Source organism: Onychostruthus taczanowskii, unplaced genomic scaffold (genome assembly GCF_017590055.1).
Source record: "Onychostruthus taczanowskii isolate IOZ18803 unplaced genomic scaffold, ASM1759005v1 scaffold22, whole genome shotgun sequence".
Lineage (NCBI taxonomy): Eukaryota > Metazoa > Chordata > Aves > Passeriformes > Passeridae > Onychostruthus > Onychostruthus taczanowskii.
The window spans coordinates 11,727,653-11,747,679 of record NW_024499462.1 but is presented as its reverse complement, the minus strand read 5'-3'; the positions used below and the strand labels follow the sequence as shown (position 1 = coordinate 11,747,679).

The 20,027-nt window shown below is 37.7% G+C and overlaps 1 protein-coding gene across 2 annotated transcripts in view; it reads left to right on the top strand.

Annotated features, from left to right (window-relative positions):
* The window catches only part of ADK (adenosine kinase), a 272,718-nt gene that overhangs the window by 238,814 nt on the left and 13,877 nt on the right, over positions 1-20,027 (top strand). For both annotated transcript variants that reach the window (XM_041405041.1, XM_041405042.1), the window contains exon 10: positions 15,607-15,693. In XM_041405041.1, coding sequence (XP_041260975.1) covers positions 15,607-15,693 — 87 coding nt within the window. The remainder of the gene's footprint in view (positions 1-15,606; positions 15,694-20,027) is intronic.

The following is a 20,027-nucleotide window of genomic DNA, read 5'->3' as shown; positions in this document are numbered from 1 at the left end:
ATGAGTTTATATTCTACAATTCTGAGGAAAAATTACCCCTTTAGGCTGTGGAAAAATGTGTGTTTGTTAAATAACAATAAATATGGACCCCGACTCCATTCCTTAGAACTAGGCTGTATTTATTCTTCCAAGGAAGAATTTCTGTACTTGTTTCTCAGATACTGATACATAGATTTAGGAATTCAGTTTCTATACTGTAATTGTAAAAAGGATTCTTGGAGACATAACTATTAATAAATAAATCCACTGCTTATGTAGTAGAAATTATATGATATTGGAGTGGCAATACAAAGTGAAAGAGTAGAAGCAAGACTGAAGCAGATCAATCTCTAACATGATGTCTGCAGGCGTACAGCAGTGGGAACTTGGGAAAGAGGATAAAACCAGAGCAAATCTGGAGTAATAGCTCCATGTAACACTCCAGCAAAATGTTGTTTGGGGATTTGTGAACTAGAGATGTTGTCTTTGTGCTGAATAGGCCAGAATAGGATTTTATTATACATGTCTTGTGATAAGGAGTGTCACAAAGACTGTGTTATGTAAAGAAATACATCCCCTTATTTGTTTGGATTCAGACATTTACGAGTGTTCCTGTCTGCCTCCAACTGCTGCTACTGCTTGGCCAGTCCATAACCATTTCATGTACCATGTCTTTTTACTTTTGATTTTGAAGAACTCTTGCTTACCTCCCCTGCACTAGTCTTTTTCCAGACTCTTTTTGTATTCTGTTTACTTGTTCTGTGTTTGATCCATAATTCTGACACTCTGAGCCACCCTTCACTGCACCTTTTTGTAGGTCTGCGTAGTCTTTGTGAGTGGGGGACCAGAATGTTCAACTTGCAAGTTCCTGAGGAATTTACAAAGTAGCTTAATTTTGTTGTTTTCTTTGTTCTGTATTCCTCTCTTAATAGTTCCTAACAGTTTACGTGCTTTTCTAGCTGCCACTTGTGATTGATCTGACATTTTCATAGAATTATCTGTTATAACTTCAAATTTTCTTTATGGTATGGTAATTTGTGGTTTAGAGCCCATCACTGTGCATTTAAAGCTAGATCATTTTTTAAATGGGCACCTTTTTTACACTGATTGACAGAGAATTCTATAGCCCTTTGATCTCGGACACTTTTGCTGTTCTTCACGCTCAACTTTTGTTTTTACTATCCCAAATAAATCTAAATATCTCATAAGAAGACAGTGCCTGCTGCACTGCTCACTCAGAAATGGTGTATGTAGGCAGGAGATGCTACCCCAGAGCAGGCACACACAGCTAGCATTGAAACTGGACTTAGGCAGGGGGATTTTGGTAAGGCAACCCCTTAAATCACTGCAGGCCTTTCTTGCTTGACTCTGGAGAGCAAAATTGAAGGAATTTACAGTAACATACTGATTCAGGGGCCATTAAATCCCAAATAAGCATTCTCTTTCTGGAAAGAAAGTACCTCTAAACTGCTGTGTTTTGGGGGGGATGGGGCATTAAACATGGTGATTTGTTTTGAATTTCCATCCAGCAGTAAAGACTCTAGTTCCAAAGCTGGAAGTAGCTTCAGCATTGGCTAATAGTGCTGTAGAATGATGTCTGCAAAGCAAAGAGCAAAGAATACAGGGATAGAGCCACAGAAGGAAAACAAACTCTATTATCTCATATGCTGAAAACCACCAATTTTATTATAGAACTCAACTGAAAGGATGGTGAAACAGCAGAATCAGTAATTGGGAAGCACTGGAAGTGGAGCAGCCTTACAGATTTAAATTGTGCTTTTCACTTGTACATGTAATTGATGCAACTTTGTCAAGGTTATCCCTGTTTTCTGAAAATGACACCTACCTACCTACCCACCCATCTGCATGTACACCAAACAGGGAATTCTGGTGACTTTTGGTGCTTCAGCAACTGTTCCTACATCTACAATGTTATGTCAGTCTAAATATATCTGAGTTTTTGAAAAAATTGAAGAGAATCCAAATCTGTAGTATTCTATTTCATAGAAAATAATAATCCTAGACACTTTTAATTAAATTTATGCTTTAAGTTTAAAGTTCACTCTTGTCCTTTTCTGTGCAGTCATTCGAAGTTCCTGCAATATTCAGTATTGGACACTTGCCATTTCTCCTTAAGAACATGTGCTTTAATGAATTGAAATCTGAAACCTGCGCTTTAAAGGTTTACAGTGCTTACACTTCTCACCTCCCAACATTTTAGGGCTGAATCATGCCAACATGATGTCTGTTTTATGAAATTAATCCAATAGTATTTCTTTTACGAATAATTTTTGAGAAATAGATTTTCTCAGTATCCTAATTTGATGTGATTATTTTTTTCATTGTAAGAAATTAAATGTATGGCTTGTTCAGCAGGTTTCATAATAGATCAATAATTTGTTGGCTTAAGTTGTTTTTTTCCTGTGGAGATGTGGAAAGATCAATGTCTGTCGTGCCCTAGGTCAGGATCAATAGTTTTAATAAAACTTCCTTTTTTTATTGTTTTGGGGTTGTTGTTTTTTTTGTTTTGCCTTTGTACCTTTGTATGGTTTTGCTTTTATTAATGAGCTTTTCCTTTCGTTTCAGACCATTAATGGTTTTCAGATAGTGTCATACTGCCCAAGGTCAAGGCCACTTTGAACTAAAAACTCTGCTTATCAATCTTTGAATATATTGGATGGGCTCACATATGTTAGAAGACATAAGAGTTAGAATCACTGCTTTCCAGGGACCAAAGTTAAAGCAAAACAAAATCTTAACCTTTTGGGAGGATGACACATTCAGGCCTTTTTTGTGTTTCCTTAAATAAATAACAGATTTTATTTATGGATCTCATACTGGCATTAACAACATGGGTAACTACTGTGGCCTTGACTGCTCCTCAGTTAAAGATACTAAATGTTCCATATGGACCTTTATAATGGTATATTGCTCATTCCACACAACCACTTTGAAATAAGATAGCATCTCTTGTTTATTCCTGAAATTCTGGGTGGGAAGAGGCAAATTATCAAAGTGTATTTTATCAGCTGGAGGGCTTGAGAGAATGTGATGTTGCTGTCTCTGAGGCTCAACCTTGTGTCTTGTGAAATAGATGGAAAGATCTCATTAACTTCATTGGCTATTGATTATGGTCATGGAGAACTTAAAACATTCATGAATATTAATGGATTATACTGATTCATGTGTCTTTTCGTGTGTTGTACCTTGTCTGGAATCTGTAATTCAATGTTTGTAGTTTACCTAGAGGTTATAGAGAAAGCAAACTTCATGTAAGCTGAAAGATTTGATAACACATTTTACCTGGAGGTCTGTGTGTGGTGGAAGTGAAAGGGCACAAAAACTGCACCCTTTGACCACTGGCACCTAGGCAGATTACCTTCTGCAGGTGATATTTTTTTCCATTATTTTGGCAGTGTTAGCCTGTTTTTTACCAGTTAGCAGTTCACTTCATAAGAAATCATCACAGATGAGTTTGAACAGCACAATCTGTACTCAGAAGGTGCCCTACAGACTCTGGTAGCCCATCATCTTTAATTTAGAGATTTTATTTCCCATATTGTGATTACAGTTGAATGAACATTGTAGAAAAGTTTAAATTGTAGCTATCTGTGTCATGCTTTTGCCATAAATGATGGAACTTACGTTTTTAAGCCTCTAATCTTCACCTGCTCAAGTAGTCTCTATAGAACAGTTGCACAGAATGGAAGGAGAGTAAAATGTGGGTATGTATGGTGTCCCTGGATGAAAATTAACTGCAGGAACTGACCCTTTGATTAGAAGTTTCTCTGCTGTAGCATCCAATTTCAGACAGTGAAAGTTGTGGGAAGTAGATGGCTGAATGGCAGGCAAATCCTTAACTCCAGGAGCGACAGAGCAGAGATCCTCAATAGTGGAAAAAGCAGACAAAGGGGAGATTTGAATGGGTCCTGCTTTGCCTGACTTAGGGGACTTGGAATTTATTTTGTGTAAGAGGACAAAATGTTTAGAATGAACTTTGAGGGCACGTGGGAGGCTAATTGGAGTGCTTTGAAATGGTTAATTGTCTAAAAGTGGAATTGTGAGATTTTATGATGAGTTTGGCTCAGTGATTTCCACAGCAGGTTTTAGAGATAATGGAAAGTGGAAATTATTTAAATGCCATATGTGAAACATAGGCTGTGCACTTCAGTCTGATACTAATGTCAGTCTGATACTAATGACCTGGCCTTGACACACCTGAGCATATTATAGACTATGAAGTGGCAGTTAAGATATAAACCTTTGGATGCCAAAAATAATGCTTATAGTAGTAGTTATGTAGTTATGTAGTTGATCCCATGTAATGAAAGTAGACTCTGTTTCTTATTTTCACCATAACTGTTTTCTTTGCTATGAATAATAAAGACAGTAGTGAAAACAGACCTGGCATAGAGTATATACAGATAGCAGCAGATTTAGTGAATAGGGTAAACATGGACTGGTTTTATATTGTTATGTTTTGGCTATACCTACTCAGTAATGCTAATGTTTGTTCAAAATAATGTACAGAGTAGTCTGACAGCAGATTTAAAGTTTGGGAAGCTGCATGCACTGATTTTGTTTGCTGTAGTTCACTCCCCTGTACCCCCCACTGCCCTCCTAATCCGTCCTGATTCTTCTGCCTACCCCAGTGATTAGCAGTCAAAACTAAATCAGAGAGGAGTCAATGGAACCAAATATTTATGTGCCTTGTAATGTGACACTGTGATACTGTACTGTGAACCTGAAAAGATGCCAGGCCATGTGTGGTGTCTAATAGCAATTGATCAAAAATGGAACTGCAGAACTATACTCCAAATTGTTGGCTTTATAAATTTGATAATAAGTACATTTCTTGATAGAATATAATAGTGCAGCAAAGTGTGCATGCCCTCTCTTGCCTCCGCACCTGTCCAACTGCAGAATGCTGTTTGTACAGTACATTGTCGTCGCTGACAACTGAATAAGAATTTTTAGAAGCAGTTGGCTATCAAGTGATGGCAAATTTAAAGGTTATGCAAATCGTGCCAGTACAGCCCAGCTTGTTTCAGACCTCTTTTCTCTATTATCATATCAATTGAGTCAGCTCATAGTAGACAAAGCAAGGTTATGGGAACCACCTAGAGCATCATGCACCATTAAACATCAATGCAGCACACATGAACATCTGCAACAACGATCTTATTAACAGAGGGTATAACGGAAGGCAATAAACAGCTTTCTTAGTCATCTAATTGTAAAAAATTTAATAACGTAATACTTGCATTATTTATCAACAGCAATTTGGTCAAAAATTACACAATTGCAGTGGATTAGATTACAATACCTATTGTCTGCTGTAAATTGTTACAAAAATATGAAAATCCTTTTGTGAGCAATAAAACACTTTAGTTAGTAGAATGCTAAAAATGCAATTTCTTTTAATTTCTGACATATCATGAAATATAAGTATCTGTCTTTTGCACTGACATTTTTATACTTGGCTAAAACCAAATATTATAAAAGAACCTAAGAATTGTTTTTGATTTCCTGCTTGTCTAAATAGCTTGAACATTTCAAAAATCAGGGCACAGTTGTTTTGTTGTGAAAAGTAGCATACAGAAAACATAAAATAACCTTGTGTGTGTGCAGTCAAAACAGATGTTTGGAAGGACAAAGTAAAGCATATTAGATGTCTGTACTGGACATGTGTTGTGTGTTGGCTTCTGGTAGAGACACTGCACTGCTTGAAGTGAGAGGAGAAGAAGATGAGAGTCTGTGAAGCTGTGATCTCAAATAGCTGAGGGAAATGTATACGAAAATTAAAGTGTGTTAGAAGTTGATAAAGAAGAGAAAGGACATTTGGCTCTCTAAGGCCAAGCCAAACTCTAGGAATAGGTTAGGCTTGAAGCTCACCCTTTGCTGGAGTCAGATACACTGGTGGCAGGGACAGCCCCCCTCTCCGTGGAGCGGGGCACTGCTGGACTCCCTGGGAACCGGAGGCTGCTCGGAAAGCTCAGAGCTACAGGAGGAGAGCACCACTCTTCCTGTTTCATCCTCAATGTGCAAATGCACAGGTATTTAAGAATTAAAACAGAAGGAAATAAGAGACTGGATGAATAAATCAATGCAGGCTCAAAAGTTGAGTTTGACAAGTGAGTTCAGCAGAGAATCCTGCTCCAAACATTAGGCTGCTTCCAAGCAGCTTTGTTCTTCCTTGCACGGTCTGCTCCCGACTGTTGCCACTGAGTAGCAGCGACCAGATCAGATTTGTATTTATGTGGAAGAAGAATGAAGCCTTCTCAGTTTGTGTTAGCGAAAAAAATCCAAATTGTACCAGGATCACTGGCTACAATTAGCCTCCTGGTCAGCAGTATACACCTCAGTCATTGCTTTAATCAACAAGAATCAACAGGTGATGGCGAAGGATGTGGGGAAAGAGGAAAAGTGATCAGACAAAGATGAGTAGAAGCTTGGTAAAAGGATGAATTTGGCAAGTTGAGAGTTTCAGGCATTAATTTTACCACAGAAAAAGGAAAGTTTCTCTTAAAAAAATGTTAACATCTTTCCTTTTTAAATCTGGTTTTATGTCCTCTAAGAAAAGATGGGGGGAAAAAAGCAGTGACACTGTCTAAATAGCCATTAAGTGTATGTTTTCTACTGAAATGCTTCTAAAAGGAACAAATAACAAGTATTTTCCATTTTTTCCACATTTTTGAATTGCAGTTCAAATAATCTCTGTAGGCTAACCAGAGTTTTTCCTGCATATCTCTGCAGTTTTTAAAGCAGTATCTGCTTCTTGCCTTTCTTCATAACTCTTTATAACTTAATTGTATCAGAAGAGTGTCCATATTTTGCTTATACACATCTATTTATTTGCTCACCAACCTTGCTTATCAGATTGGAAACTCTTCAGAGCAGGATTCTTTTTACTTCTGAAACATACCTTGGTGGTCATCTTGACAATACAAGAATAATACATATTACAGAGATCATGAGTTGAACTCACCTGTGTGCACCAACTGAAGTTTGATTAATCATAAAATGTTTTATTGCTTCTAAAAAGAGAAGTGTGTCGGTTTGGGTACTATTTCGGAATCACTTAAATTTGAATTATTCAGCAAATTAATGCTACAGAAATAATACTTTAAGGAAAAATAACCAGGAGTGACAGGCGGTGATAGGAATCTGACAGCGTTCTGTAGAGAGAGGAGCTGGACAATTCTGTTTTTTCTCCTAGGCTACTTATTTTGGTTTTGCCAAGCAGCCTGACTTTAAAACATTGGGGCTTACATTAGATGACAATGCATGCCCTGTAAAGCCTGTTGGGTTACCTTTGTGGGTGCACACGTGGGACTGCAATGCTTTAAAGGCCTTCATACACAAACATATGATCCAAGAGCTCTTGTCAGAAACTCTTTGTCAAAGCTGTTATTGCTGTAACTGTGTGGAAATTAATTTAATCTACTGTGTAATCAATAATTGTAAAAATTCAGGAGTGCATAATTTACATCAAAATGTGCCTGACATTATTTTTAAAAGGTGATAGATTTACCATCCTGCTTATGTCAATGGTTAGGTAATACTTTTAAACTGATAACATGATACTACAGAGATCATAGTTTGGGGTATTTAATTATCGAAGAAATTATCTGCAACTAATGTAGGGGAAAAATAAGCTCCTTTATTTTGGGTCAGATTTTTATCTTAGGCTGGTATAACCCTTAAAGAATTGCGTTAGAAACAGCAGAATTTCTCTGTTTCAACTGGCATTTTAAGAGTAGGATATTTTCTCATTGACATTAGAACAAATTTTGGCCTCCACTGCAATGACATCTTCTAAATAGATTTAAAACCTGTTAAAATCTGATAAAATTCATTTAGTAAGCATGTTTTATTCTTCAAAAGCAAATAAGTAATCTTGGGAGATCTTAATTAAAGGAAACATGGAGCTTACAAATACAGAATGAGAAGAAAAAAATTGTAAAATTCTAGAGCTGAGCTCTGAGATAAAAGGCTGAAAAATTGAAATTTCTACATGTAATCTGAATTTTTAACAGCAGTGCTGTAGAATTTCTGTGGTGTAGCTACCTCATGAATGTTCAGCTAGTAACCAATTTTTTTTTTTCAAGGAGAAGCAGATATATACATTAACTTATTTTTAGTAATACATCTAGGGAAGGCTGTCTCTCTCATTCCAATGGACTGATTTTAGTTATGAAACTAAATATAAATTCTCCCAGAAGAAAAATCTCCTTCAGAGCTGCTCTGTAGTGACCTAATGCTCACTCCTTCTCTTTTCAGTCTCACTGATGCTCAAGTGAAATGGAAGTGCCTTGGGCCCATTTCTGCCTCCACTGACAACCCATGCTTCTCAGATTATCGTGTAGCATAAAAAAAGCTGTCATGTAACATGGCATTTATTTAAATGATGTGATTTCTGTGTTCACCACTCTGAAACTGAGGTATAGCTAAGAAAGCTTGCAAGTTTTGACAGGTGTGTTTACCCCGCTAGGGCAATATGCTTAATGTATGAAAAATGTGAGGCAGTTTTTGTCCTACTCAAAATCAAATTATAATGTGTTTTTCTCTCTCTTATTTTGGTTTTGTTTTGTTTTTAGCCAATGCCCTGATAAGGTTTTGAGTAGGAATTGCATTGACATGATTTATAGGTTGATAACTTGTCAGAAGATTCTCCCATAGGACAGGGTTTTGGTGGCCTAGCTGTGCAGTGGTTTAAAATACATCTGTAGAATACCATGGAGTGAAGTTCAAGCATGTATGTTTCCTGTTGGTGTGTTGGTCAGTGAATGCACACACGGTCTGGTTTCTGAGCCGAGAGATGTTTCATTTTTGCACATCCTCACAGCCATGCTTCAGAAGGCTGAAGAGTGTGTATGTGCAAAACATGTGTCCCTGTAAGCCAGACACACCTTTGTGATGTGTTCCTTACACTGGGCATTGACATTCCAGCTCTCATCATCTGTGTGTGTTCACAAGTCTTGGCTACCTATTTACAAATAGAAATAGATTTGTTTGTATTTCTAATTCCTATACACAGCTCAAAAAAATAATGGTGGAGGGGCGTGGCTTGGTTTTTTGCATGTGAGGATCAACTAAGATGTACAGTGCCCAAAGCAATGCATGTAGGATTTACAGTGCAGGAAGAGAGACTTACATTTGTTACTATCCAAGGCCAGATGTGGTTTTGTGTCACCCTGTGCTCACTGGTGTGGCTCAGCTCACTGTGGTAGAGCTTGCTCTTCATGGAGATCAGGATCATACGATTTATGGGCTTTGTTTATTGTAACCCATCTCTCCTGTCTCCAGGACTGATTTTGATCTGAGCTCTTCACAGTACTTCCAGACACTCATTGTGTTGTAGCAGTGAAATACCTGCAGAACCTTTTGTTGGTTTTGGTGCCTGTGACTCCACACCCCTGGCCTTTCCTGAGTGCTGAAGCCCTGTGTGAGCCCGGACAGAAGTCAGAGGAGAGGCTGGAGCTCTGAGCAGGTCCTTATGTCTCCAGCAGCCATGCCGAGCTGGAGCAGTACAGTCCTGGCAGCTCAGTGGGCGCAGTTTCAGCTGCCTCTGAAATCAGTGCCTGGCGGGCAAATGGCAATACTCTTGTGTGCTCGTGAGGCTTTTTCAACAGAGTTCATTGCCATTCTAAACCTTAAACATTGTGACACATGCCAGAAAAATTCAGCAGCTTGTTCTTTAGGGCAGTTTTTCCATATATATATATGCACATATATATATATTTTTAAAAATGTTTTATTAGCAACAAACTGAAGCAGAACTAGTATTTTCTGTTGACCTCTTTCTTCTCCATCTTTTAAGCATAGTGTTCTGTTTACTTGTGCTAAAAATTATTTAACATGAGAAATAAAGTAGAGATTCAAGTCTTGGCACTGGCAGTGATGATATAGAAAATAATGACATTTAAGTGTGCCCCACATCTTCAATAAAGTAAACAGAACAAATTTTGCCTATAGAAGATGTTCACGAGCCATTAGTCAATGCTATTACGTTTCTCACAATTGTAACTATATACAGAGTTCTGAGTCCAATCTTGTGCTGATATAAATCAAGAATTATTTCAAAGGAGTGGTGTTGAATTAACAGGATTGCAGACAGAATCGGATGTAGGTTCAGAGGATACATGCTGTGTGCAAAAATAGTGTTTAATTTTACATCATTGCAATGGTTGATGTGTGTGAGTGCACAAGTTGTTTCAGATGAACCTTCTTTCTCCTATTAACTCTAATCCTATGAATCACACTCCAGTAAGAGGCTACAAATATGACTTCTGAATCAAAATACTCTTGACCAGATATTGGTACAATTTGTATGTCTGAGGAGAGCTATAAGAAGACAAGTCTCGTTTACCTCCTAGGACAGAGGAAAATGGGGTCTGCACACTGTCATTTCCCCTATGGGTATCTACAGGACTATGACTAGAGCCACAGGAGATTCAAAGTCTGTGGCATCATATTATTTTTCTGTTTCTACTGAAAATGAACTAGCTGTCTCTGAGGGACAGCACTTTGCATCCTGATCAACACTTTTGCTTAGCAAACTGCAAAGAGAATTTTATCTCCATTGCTAAAGAGACCCATTAATTGGGGTTTTTATTATGTAATTCAATTAATATTTGTATTACTTGTATCATACCACAGACATACTAAAGCATTATAAATGACAACTGCTCTGTAACTTGTTTAGGGTCATTTGTTTATTATAGCAATAAAGAATAAACAACTTCTGCATTACTAGTTATAAAGATTTCTTGGGTACATATAGGATTCATTAGAATACAGCATCATTTGTTGTGAACTATTAAAATACTAGATAGAAAGATCCCAAAGCATGTGGCTGACTTGAATCTCGCCTGTCATGCTGTAACTCCACTGAATGGCACAAAGAGATTCCTTCTTTTTCTGACAAGCCCTACATAGCTACAGCACCAGGCCCACAGTGGTGCTAGCTGGTGGAGGGAGGAAGTGTTGATGTGCAAAGCAAGTCCAGCCCAACACGCACCCACAAAGTGCCAGGAGTGCCAGAGTGGCCGTCCAGAGCTGGCTCCTGTAAGTGCCAGCCTGCAAATGCAGGATCTCATTCTGTTGGCTTAGAAGGGACAGGTTGCATCAGCTGTGCTGGGTTTGGAGCACATCATCACTGCAGGTGTGAAGGATTGCTAGCTGGGGTCAGCGCCCTGGCCCACGTTGCCTTGTAGCTTTGGCCAGGGCTGTGTTGATAGGATGGGAGAGCTGCAGTGTCTCTTTGATGTATGTTAGCAAGTGTGGTGTCATTGTGTGAAGGACAGCAACAGCATTCTTTACTGTCGAACAAAACAGGAGAAAGTATTGCTGTACTGAGGGTTTTTGAAGATGTATTGATGTGCTGAAGAAGACACAGAGACTTAGAGCCTGTAGCCTTTTGGGGTTTACCTTCTGGAGACAGGTGAGAGCTAAAAATCATCCTAAGCAATATGGTCTGGTTTCAAATACTTTTCTCATTACTTCTTACCTTACAGCTGCCCAGAGACATTTATAGGTTTTGAGTTCAGGTTTCCATGCTCTGTTAAGTTCTTCCTGTCTCTTTTTTTTTTTTTTTCTTCCTTTTCTTTTTATCTCCTTTTTTTTTTTCTTTTTTGGCCCCTGATCTAAAGAAAGTTAGAGAGGGTGGAGGTGGGGAGGAGACGGGACAGAATTCTGTTTCACAGTTGTTCCTTTATTTTACAAGTTAAAGCTCACAAAAGAAACATGAATGTGACTCCATCTTGTAAGCATCTGTACTAGCACTGCCAACCCATGGATCAAAAGATTATTTGAGGAAATAGCTAGACCTTTTTTCTATGTATTTTAGGTCTACCTTCTTCCTTTCACTTTATTTTAAAACAAAATTAAGGACACTCCAACATGTTGCCCATAAGAGTTCTGTTACAGGTAATTAAATGTAAGTTTACACATTTAATCTACTTTTAAGAGCAAGAGAGACTGGTAAATGACCCAGTTAAGGAAAGTACTCAGCCTAATTGGATGTAACGATTGCTTGCTGGTGTTTATTACTGTACTAAGAGTAGACATGTAGTCTGTGATTCTAATTTGGTTTACAGACAGACCTGTAGTATTTGCACCTATCATCGGAGTTCGATTGTTTCTGCTAACATTGTGAAATAGGCTTGTATTCATTTGGGAGCTTAAGAGTATTAGAATGGAAGGAGCACTGGGTTTTTTCAGTTACTGTTGCTGTCCAGTTATTATCTCTGCAGACTGTTTTACCTACAATAATATGTTATACTGGATATGCTAGCATATATTTTTGCCTAGGAAATTAGAGATTTCACCTCTTTGTATATGTAATGTGAGAGATTAACAAGAACTAAATTTACCAATGAGCTGTATCCTTCTGACTTACCTGTGAACTTACCTTGTCTTCGGCCTATGCGGTCACATTAATGTCTGGGTTTCTATGTCTAATTTCTATGTCATTTTGAAAGAGTTGAGTTCCTGACAAATGTAAAGTCACTGGAAGTTGAATCAAAGACCCAAAATTTTAGGTTTCATTAATGCTTATTTCTAAAATTTCCCTAATTGTCGACACCTTGTTGCAATTTGCACTCACAATTTTGGGCTTCCAGGAAATTATATCCAAGTGGAATATGTTGTATCATAGAAGATATTTGTTACATAAAAATAGAACTCTGGATTTTATGCCCAGAGCAGCAGCACTTGGACTTCAAAACACTTATGTAATTATTCTTTATTTCCTAAGCTCTCAGAATGATGAATGAAATCAGAACTGACTTTGAAAAGCAAGGCCACTGACGACCAGTGCACTTAGCCAAGGTGTCTCAGTGTCCGCTATGATGGATTTGGGAGTTTTACAGCATAATGGATCAAAAATGAAGTTAAAGCAATATTAAATTGACAGGAAAAAAAAGGATATTCAGAATGGAGACTTCTGCTTCATTGTGATTCATCTTGTTGTGTTTAGTTGCTACAAAACACAGATCAGTAAGGGGAATTAGCTCTTTTGGTTCTGTTACACAGACATAGAAATGTAATTTAATGGCAGTTTTAATTCTAACTTACTTCATTTATTGTAAAGGAAAGGGAAAAAAAACCCAAACCTCAGTATTCTTTTGTTGATCTTACAGTATATATTATTGTCAGCTGTAGTTTTGTTGATTCTACTATGCTAGAAGTTCTCCTAAGGTTCAAGAAAGATAATTTACCTATTGGATATGTGCAGATGGTAATATTTTGTAATTCAGTATGTGCTCCAAAGCCATGCTGGCTCATTCTTAAACTTCGGTACTTCAAAATATGAGATTATTGCTCTGCTTGAAAATATGTAGGAAGTTGCAGAAAGAAAATGTATTACCCAGGTAGACATTGAAAACTGTGACCAGAAGAAAAAATTTTTAAAAATTGTACACTGGAAAACTTTCCTAATATATTTGGGATTTTAGACTAATTCAGTTACTTACAATTATATCTACTACAGAAAGGATAAAATAGGAGCTCCTACTGCAATACTTACCTGCACATACTAGAGGGAGCTGAGGGAGGGAGTCAAGCCAGAGGAAAAGAAAGGGAAAAGATGATTATGAGAACTTTCATTTGTGCTAGTTTGCTTGAACAGAATCTTATTTGATGCCATACCCCATTTACAGCTTTCAAAATACAGCGTGCACTATTCACTCTGTGTGCCCAAACACAGACATTTGTATGCGTATGCAGTTGTCTGCTGTGCATTTAACATGGAACATCTGTGTGTGCCCATGCACACTTGGGAAGGAGCAGGTTAGTTTATTACAATGTGTCTTCAACACACTTAGCACATTGTTCATTGTTTTAGTATTATCTAGAGCAAATCAATATACCTTCTTGTGAAATGGATGAATACATTCTGCTTGTCTGGCAGAGTTTAATGTAAGACCTCTTTCATGATTTCCAATTCAAATGAATGCTGTTAAAATTACTAAAAAACATTGCTCTTGAAGACTTATCTTAAGAGCACAACACAGCATTGAAGCACATTTCTAAATAGCTTTCTTAACAGAGTAGAGAGTAGGATGCCCTGAGAACTGACTGAAACCTGTTCTTTAATTGGAATATTCATCTTATGTTTTTCATTACCCTTTTTCCTTTGCCTCTCATGGATGGTTGTTGCTAATGCTCCCCTCCCCTCCTGGTGGGCCAGCCAACAGTTCCCTCTGGAGGCAGCATCATTATATCTGCCTGGTTCACTTAGTAGCAGATGGTGAAGAGCAGTAGAGCTGATACACTGCATTTCACAGAAACCAGGATCCTTCTGGTACCTCTGCAGCATACGCAGACTTGCCTGATTTGAGACTGTGAATTCTTTATATGCCTTCCAAACTAGGTTTCCTTGTTTGCTACTGTGTATGTCAGTGTAAGAGTGATTTTTGTGATCTGCTCTGTTGCTGGACAGTGAAGAAACTACTCATCTCCAGGTTTCAGCTACTGGAAGCTCTGTTTTCCATTTTATTTCTATTTTTACCAAAAATTAAAAGAAAACAGCTCTGATGGTTTTTCTTTTCACTGGTTGACAGGCTTTTCTTCCCCCTCCCCTTTTTGTAATTCCTGCTGTCTGCCAAAGGACAATCTGTTTGCTCTGAGACAGTTTAATGCATACTGACTACCAGAGGCAGAACTTCCATTGGCTCTGTTACAGGGGTAATTTACACTTTAACAAGGTATTGTGACAAGGTGGTAATTATATTTTTATCACGTCATTATGACATTACCACCTGGAAAGCCATAGCTGATTAATTAGTGGCATATATTAAATTTATAACCCTGGAACTCTAAAGTTATCATACCTAAGTGGTGTAATTATGCTGAACTGTGGTGTGGCAGTGAATTGGAGGTGAAGATGCTGAGTATCCACCTATTGCAATACATTTAATGAGTGCCAGTAGAGGGCAGGGAGCTGAAGGAAATAGTTGGGGTTTTTGAAATAAATACTAAGGAAGAGAGTGAAATCATTGAAATCTTGAAACCAAATCCAGTCAAATGGCAAGTTCCAAGGCTTCTTACATATATGGGTTTTTTTAAAAGGTATAATTTGAAAGCACTTTGATTTACACTTGCTTTTGCTTTTTATTTCACAGTTTTCTTTCAGTTAATTCACATCAATTTTGGTTTTAACAATGCAGCAGTTTCTGTTGATGTTTTGGAGGCTTGTACTGGCCATTCTGGAGGCTATCTCACCTTGCTGAAACTGGTAGAAAGCACTGGTTTTGGCAGGACAGGTTTTTCTGACTTTTGTTCATATGCCCAGGTGTTTTATGGTGTTCCTTCTGATTTATTTAATTTATTTCTTTTACTCTTTTCCTTACTCTTTTTCTCTTGTCCTTAGTATTAGGAGGTAGAGGAAATAAATTAGGCTGGAAGTAAATAATGAAAATGCCCACAACTTATGGTTTGTTTGAATGTATTCCCATATTCCTACGAAATAAATACAGACAGAAATATAAACCAAATCTATTTTTACCCAAATTATCATGCTAAAGGTCATAGTTTTGAATTGTTTTGATTTTCCCTGTTTGTTGTGCATTTCAAAGTCAGATTCCCAAGTAACTCATGTTTTATTCTTCCCTTTCTCTACAGAAAATGAAGTTACTACTTTCCCTGTGTTGGTGAGTGATCAGAGTGAAATTGTGGATACCAATGGAGCTGGAGATGCATTTGTTGGAGGTATTTCTTACTTCTCTCTCTTGTTTGGAGATTATCTTATTATTCTCTCTATATAAAATCTACTGTTTTTTCATTCACCAGTCCTTCAGAACAAGCTTCATTCTTTTACAGCTTTTCTCTGCATCCTGAAGTTATATGATTTAATTAAGTTCTGACTTGCAAAGGGAAAGTGTGTTCTATTACTTCAAAAATAATATGCCATTATGCTGTACTCTGGTCGTTTTCGTGAGATTAATTGTATCTGTCAGACTGTTGCATAAACAAGCTGCATCAAGTACTATATAGTGTACAGAAATCCCTCCTGGCTTAAATGTTAACACATTGTTGTTCTTTAAAACAGGTTGTAGTGAATATTAAACAGTATGATAATAAGTGAGCATAATGTCTCTGATCATGTAAATTTCGGTAGAACATCTGCTTCCGATACAATTATTTGGACATCAGAAAAGAACGCAAAGGGTTAATTTGTTAAAACAAACCCTGAAAATATCTGGCATTGCTTAATATCCATTTGCAAACTTACTATTTTTTTTGGCGCAAGCTCTAAGGAAAAAAGAGGATGTTATGTCTGTGCCTGTTTAAAAAAATTATTCTATATAAGCCAAAACTCAATCTAATCCAAGATTTCTGTCATTCATTGTAACCTTCATCCATGTAGTTCTGTGATGCACTATTGCATCCTGAAGGCTCCAATATCCAGTCTGTAGTAGCTGTAAGGAGCTCCATTAGTCACTAATTTACTAGAAATATTACAAAGAGACTTTATAAATAGAATTGCATGGCTCACTCTTGTAGCTATGAAGGGGATAGCAAGCAGCGTGTTACCAAATTAAAGCTTCAGAATTCTGTCCCACTTCAAGACAATATTCAACATAAGCTTAATCTTAAGCACATGAGTAATTCCATCCTTACTTAATACAGCATTTAAACCAAAGATACATGTTCAGTATATACTTAAATGTGTCTGAGAATAGGAATGTTTTTACTCATTACTTCAGTGCTTTCATGAATCAAAAAGGACAGAAATAGAGGGAAACACATTAGGTCATATTATTCATACACCTTTCAGGGCATGCTTGTCACTGTCTATTGTTCCTAAATCACAAACAAGACTAAATTTGAACCAGTAGGTAACAGGGACTATAACATAAATAAGATCATCTTCAAGTGCTTGTCCTTGTATACATTTGCTCTGTTTATCAGCTGTGCCACAAAGCTGCTGCTCTTGTGAGGGAAGAGAAAAGCGATTAGGTCTTGCCTATTTTGTTTTCATGTGTGTGCCATGTTTATCTCTGATTGTAGTTATTTTCCGTTCTTCAGTTTTAGGCCTCTTGAAATCAGGACTTTTGTTTTAATAATCCTAATTTTGTTCTTTCCTATGTTAGCTGCAGGAAGACTATTGGAACTAAATCAGAGCTTTAAGAACTGGTTTATAATATGGTTTATAATATAATAGATCAAATTTAAAAATTGAACTCTCAAAAGCCTTCCTCTCTAAGTTACATCCTTTTCCCTGGTACAGTCATAGCTACTGGTTTTCTGTAGAAGGGCTAAAACATTTACTTTAATCAGAATGTCCTGAATGGAAAGGCTGATATAAACCAGATCAATCTCTATTCCAAGCTACTGCCTTCCACCAGCAGTGTAAGGAGTTGGGGCACATCCTGTCAGGCTGGTCTTGGACCAATTGTGAGATTCCTTTCTCAAAGGGGAAAAATGATGAGGACAATGCTCAGCTGTGGAAGAGAGGGATAAAGGGACATATTCTAAAATATTAACTCTCCCTTATCATTCTAAGTGTTAAGATACAGCAAGATCCTGTATATTTGGGATAATCTTAATAAAAGTCCTGTATCACAATTTATGGATGTGTATTATCTTCAGTTGCCCCACAAACATCTGAGGCATCAGATGCTTTTTCATTGGGCCACAAGTGCAATGCAGTCCAGTGCATTGTACAGTTCTCCCTCACTGTCAGGGAAAGGACCACAGCTGGTTTTCCCTCTGTAAGGGAAGTCAGCTCAGCCATGGCCAATCTGTCTGAGCTGTCCTTGCAGGTAGACACTTACCTGAGCATCGGTGTGTGAGCTCAGCCTCTTGTTGCACCATGCTTCTCTCTCCTGTGACTCAAAGCAACATGAGCTTTACAATATCTATCCAGAGTTCTTCCATTGGCTTCTGGGATATCTCAGGTCTCCTCTGGCACTCCATAAATAGTAAATTGATCATTTATTCTCCTCAGAAAATAGATTTTCCTGAGTTTAGTCCAGATGGGAGAATTGGGACTCATAACAGTCTAGATACACAGCTGATTCTAGTCTTATGTGTACTGTGGTCTCCTTCTTCAAGGGGTCACTTAATTTTCCTTCCCATATGTAGGAAATAGGATACTGGACTGGATAGGCTTTGATTTGGTCTGTGTTTCATTTGAGGGAAATATCTGTATTTTATCTGTGGCACACTTGTCGTGTGTTTTCAAATTGTGTATTTGGAGCGCATTTGGAGAAGTTCTTGAATGTCTCCTTAGCAGCAAGCCCTGTGCAGTAGTGTAGGTAATACTGCCCAACATACATATCTTCTAGCATTGGGTCTAGCACTGAGCCAGCTGCAGTGTTACTGTCCTGACAGAATTTTTACAACAGGAAAGTTATATTCTCTTCAGTGCTTTTCTGCTTCTTTCTTTGACTGAGGTTTTTATCAGTTGTTACTACTTGGGCAACTATACATGTAATGTTTTGATTTCAGAGTCCTTGTAGTAAAATGTTTCAAAATTAATCTCTTAACTAAAAATTCACTCAATGTGACAATATCCCCTCCTGGAAACCTAGTTATTTCATTCAAGCAGCAGAGAGCAAGAGTCCCATGGCAAAGTTTCCTGTACTTCTCTGGAACCAGTATATTAACACGACTGAACAGTGTTTTTTCTGGAACAGGTGTCTTGGCTGAGAGGGGAACATGGGATATAATGAGAACTAAACCCCATCACACAAGATTTATTTTGCATTAGGAGGTCAGGTTTGTTAGAAAGATCTTTTACAGAGGCACTCTCTTCCAGAGGTGTAACTCACAGATCATAGGGAAATTCCTTTTCAACAATTATGCCAACTTGGCAAATCACCCCTCATATGTTTCTCCATGTAAAGCTGAAAAAAAGAAAACTGTGTGGTTGTTTTTCACTAGAACCAGTCTAACTACTGAAACTCTTGAGACCTTAAAGTCAAGACAAGGTTTAAAGACAAAGTTTCTGGGCACTTGTAACTCTGTGAGTTGATTCAGTAGTTCAGCCTCCAAGGAGAACAGCTAGCAGCAAGAAATAAACCACATTCTTCAGCTGAAATGTGGTTTTATTAAGTTGGCACCAGGAATATCTCTGAATTTCTTAGCTCTTACTGCAGGCATCAAGTCATCTGCCACTCAGGCTGGTACAGTGCATGAATAAGAAACTGGGTTTTAAAATTGCTACAGGTATCTTTATGCTAAAATCACCTCTCTAAACAACAATAATACAGTTCTGCTTTTATTGCTTACCAGCAACACTGCTACCCTTTACAAGTTTAAGCAATAATGGTTTACTTTGTAGCATCTCAGCACCTCTTGTGGTTTTCCAGAGTACCGCAGATACTTGGTTATAAATCTCTAAAATACCCATAAATTAAAGTTGCAATTCCACCTCCAGATTCTTATGACATTGAAAAATCACTAGAGCTTTGCTGACATGGCTTATGCCACAAGAGTCCTCTTAATGGAATTACAGCCTTAGTTTGTAGAGTTTGGGGAGCTCATTAAATTAACATTTTTTTATTACTAGTCAGCCCCAGTTTGAACCATTGCAGTAATGGTAATCAAAGCATACTTAATGGCAATAAATATGAACAGTTTGACCATCGTATGCTTTCCTTTATGCCATCCTGCTCTCTTCAGCCAGAGTAGGCTTGCCTTCTGTTTGAAGTCCCCTTTGTCATTGCCACCGTAACTAATGAAAACAATAAGCATCTGTTCTGATAGTTGCTGCCATTGTTCCCTGCAAAAGCTCTCCCCTAGAATCTGTCTAGTCACTGGAACTGAGTACAGAGTTCATAACAAATGAATAGGAGAAGGTGTAAAATCGATGTTTCTTCAGGTTCCATCAATATAAATATATTGACCTAATAATCTGCTATGATTTAGTCATACACTACATGGAAAGTACTAGAGTATGAAATGGAACCACAAATCATTTTCAAGTAGCATGATAAGGCAGTGACAGAATGATCGCAGCAAGCGTGTATTACTTATCACCGTGCTATAGAGATGTTATACCATTCTCAAGGAAAAGGAATCCCAGTGTAGAAGGA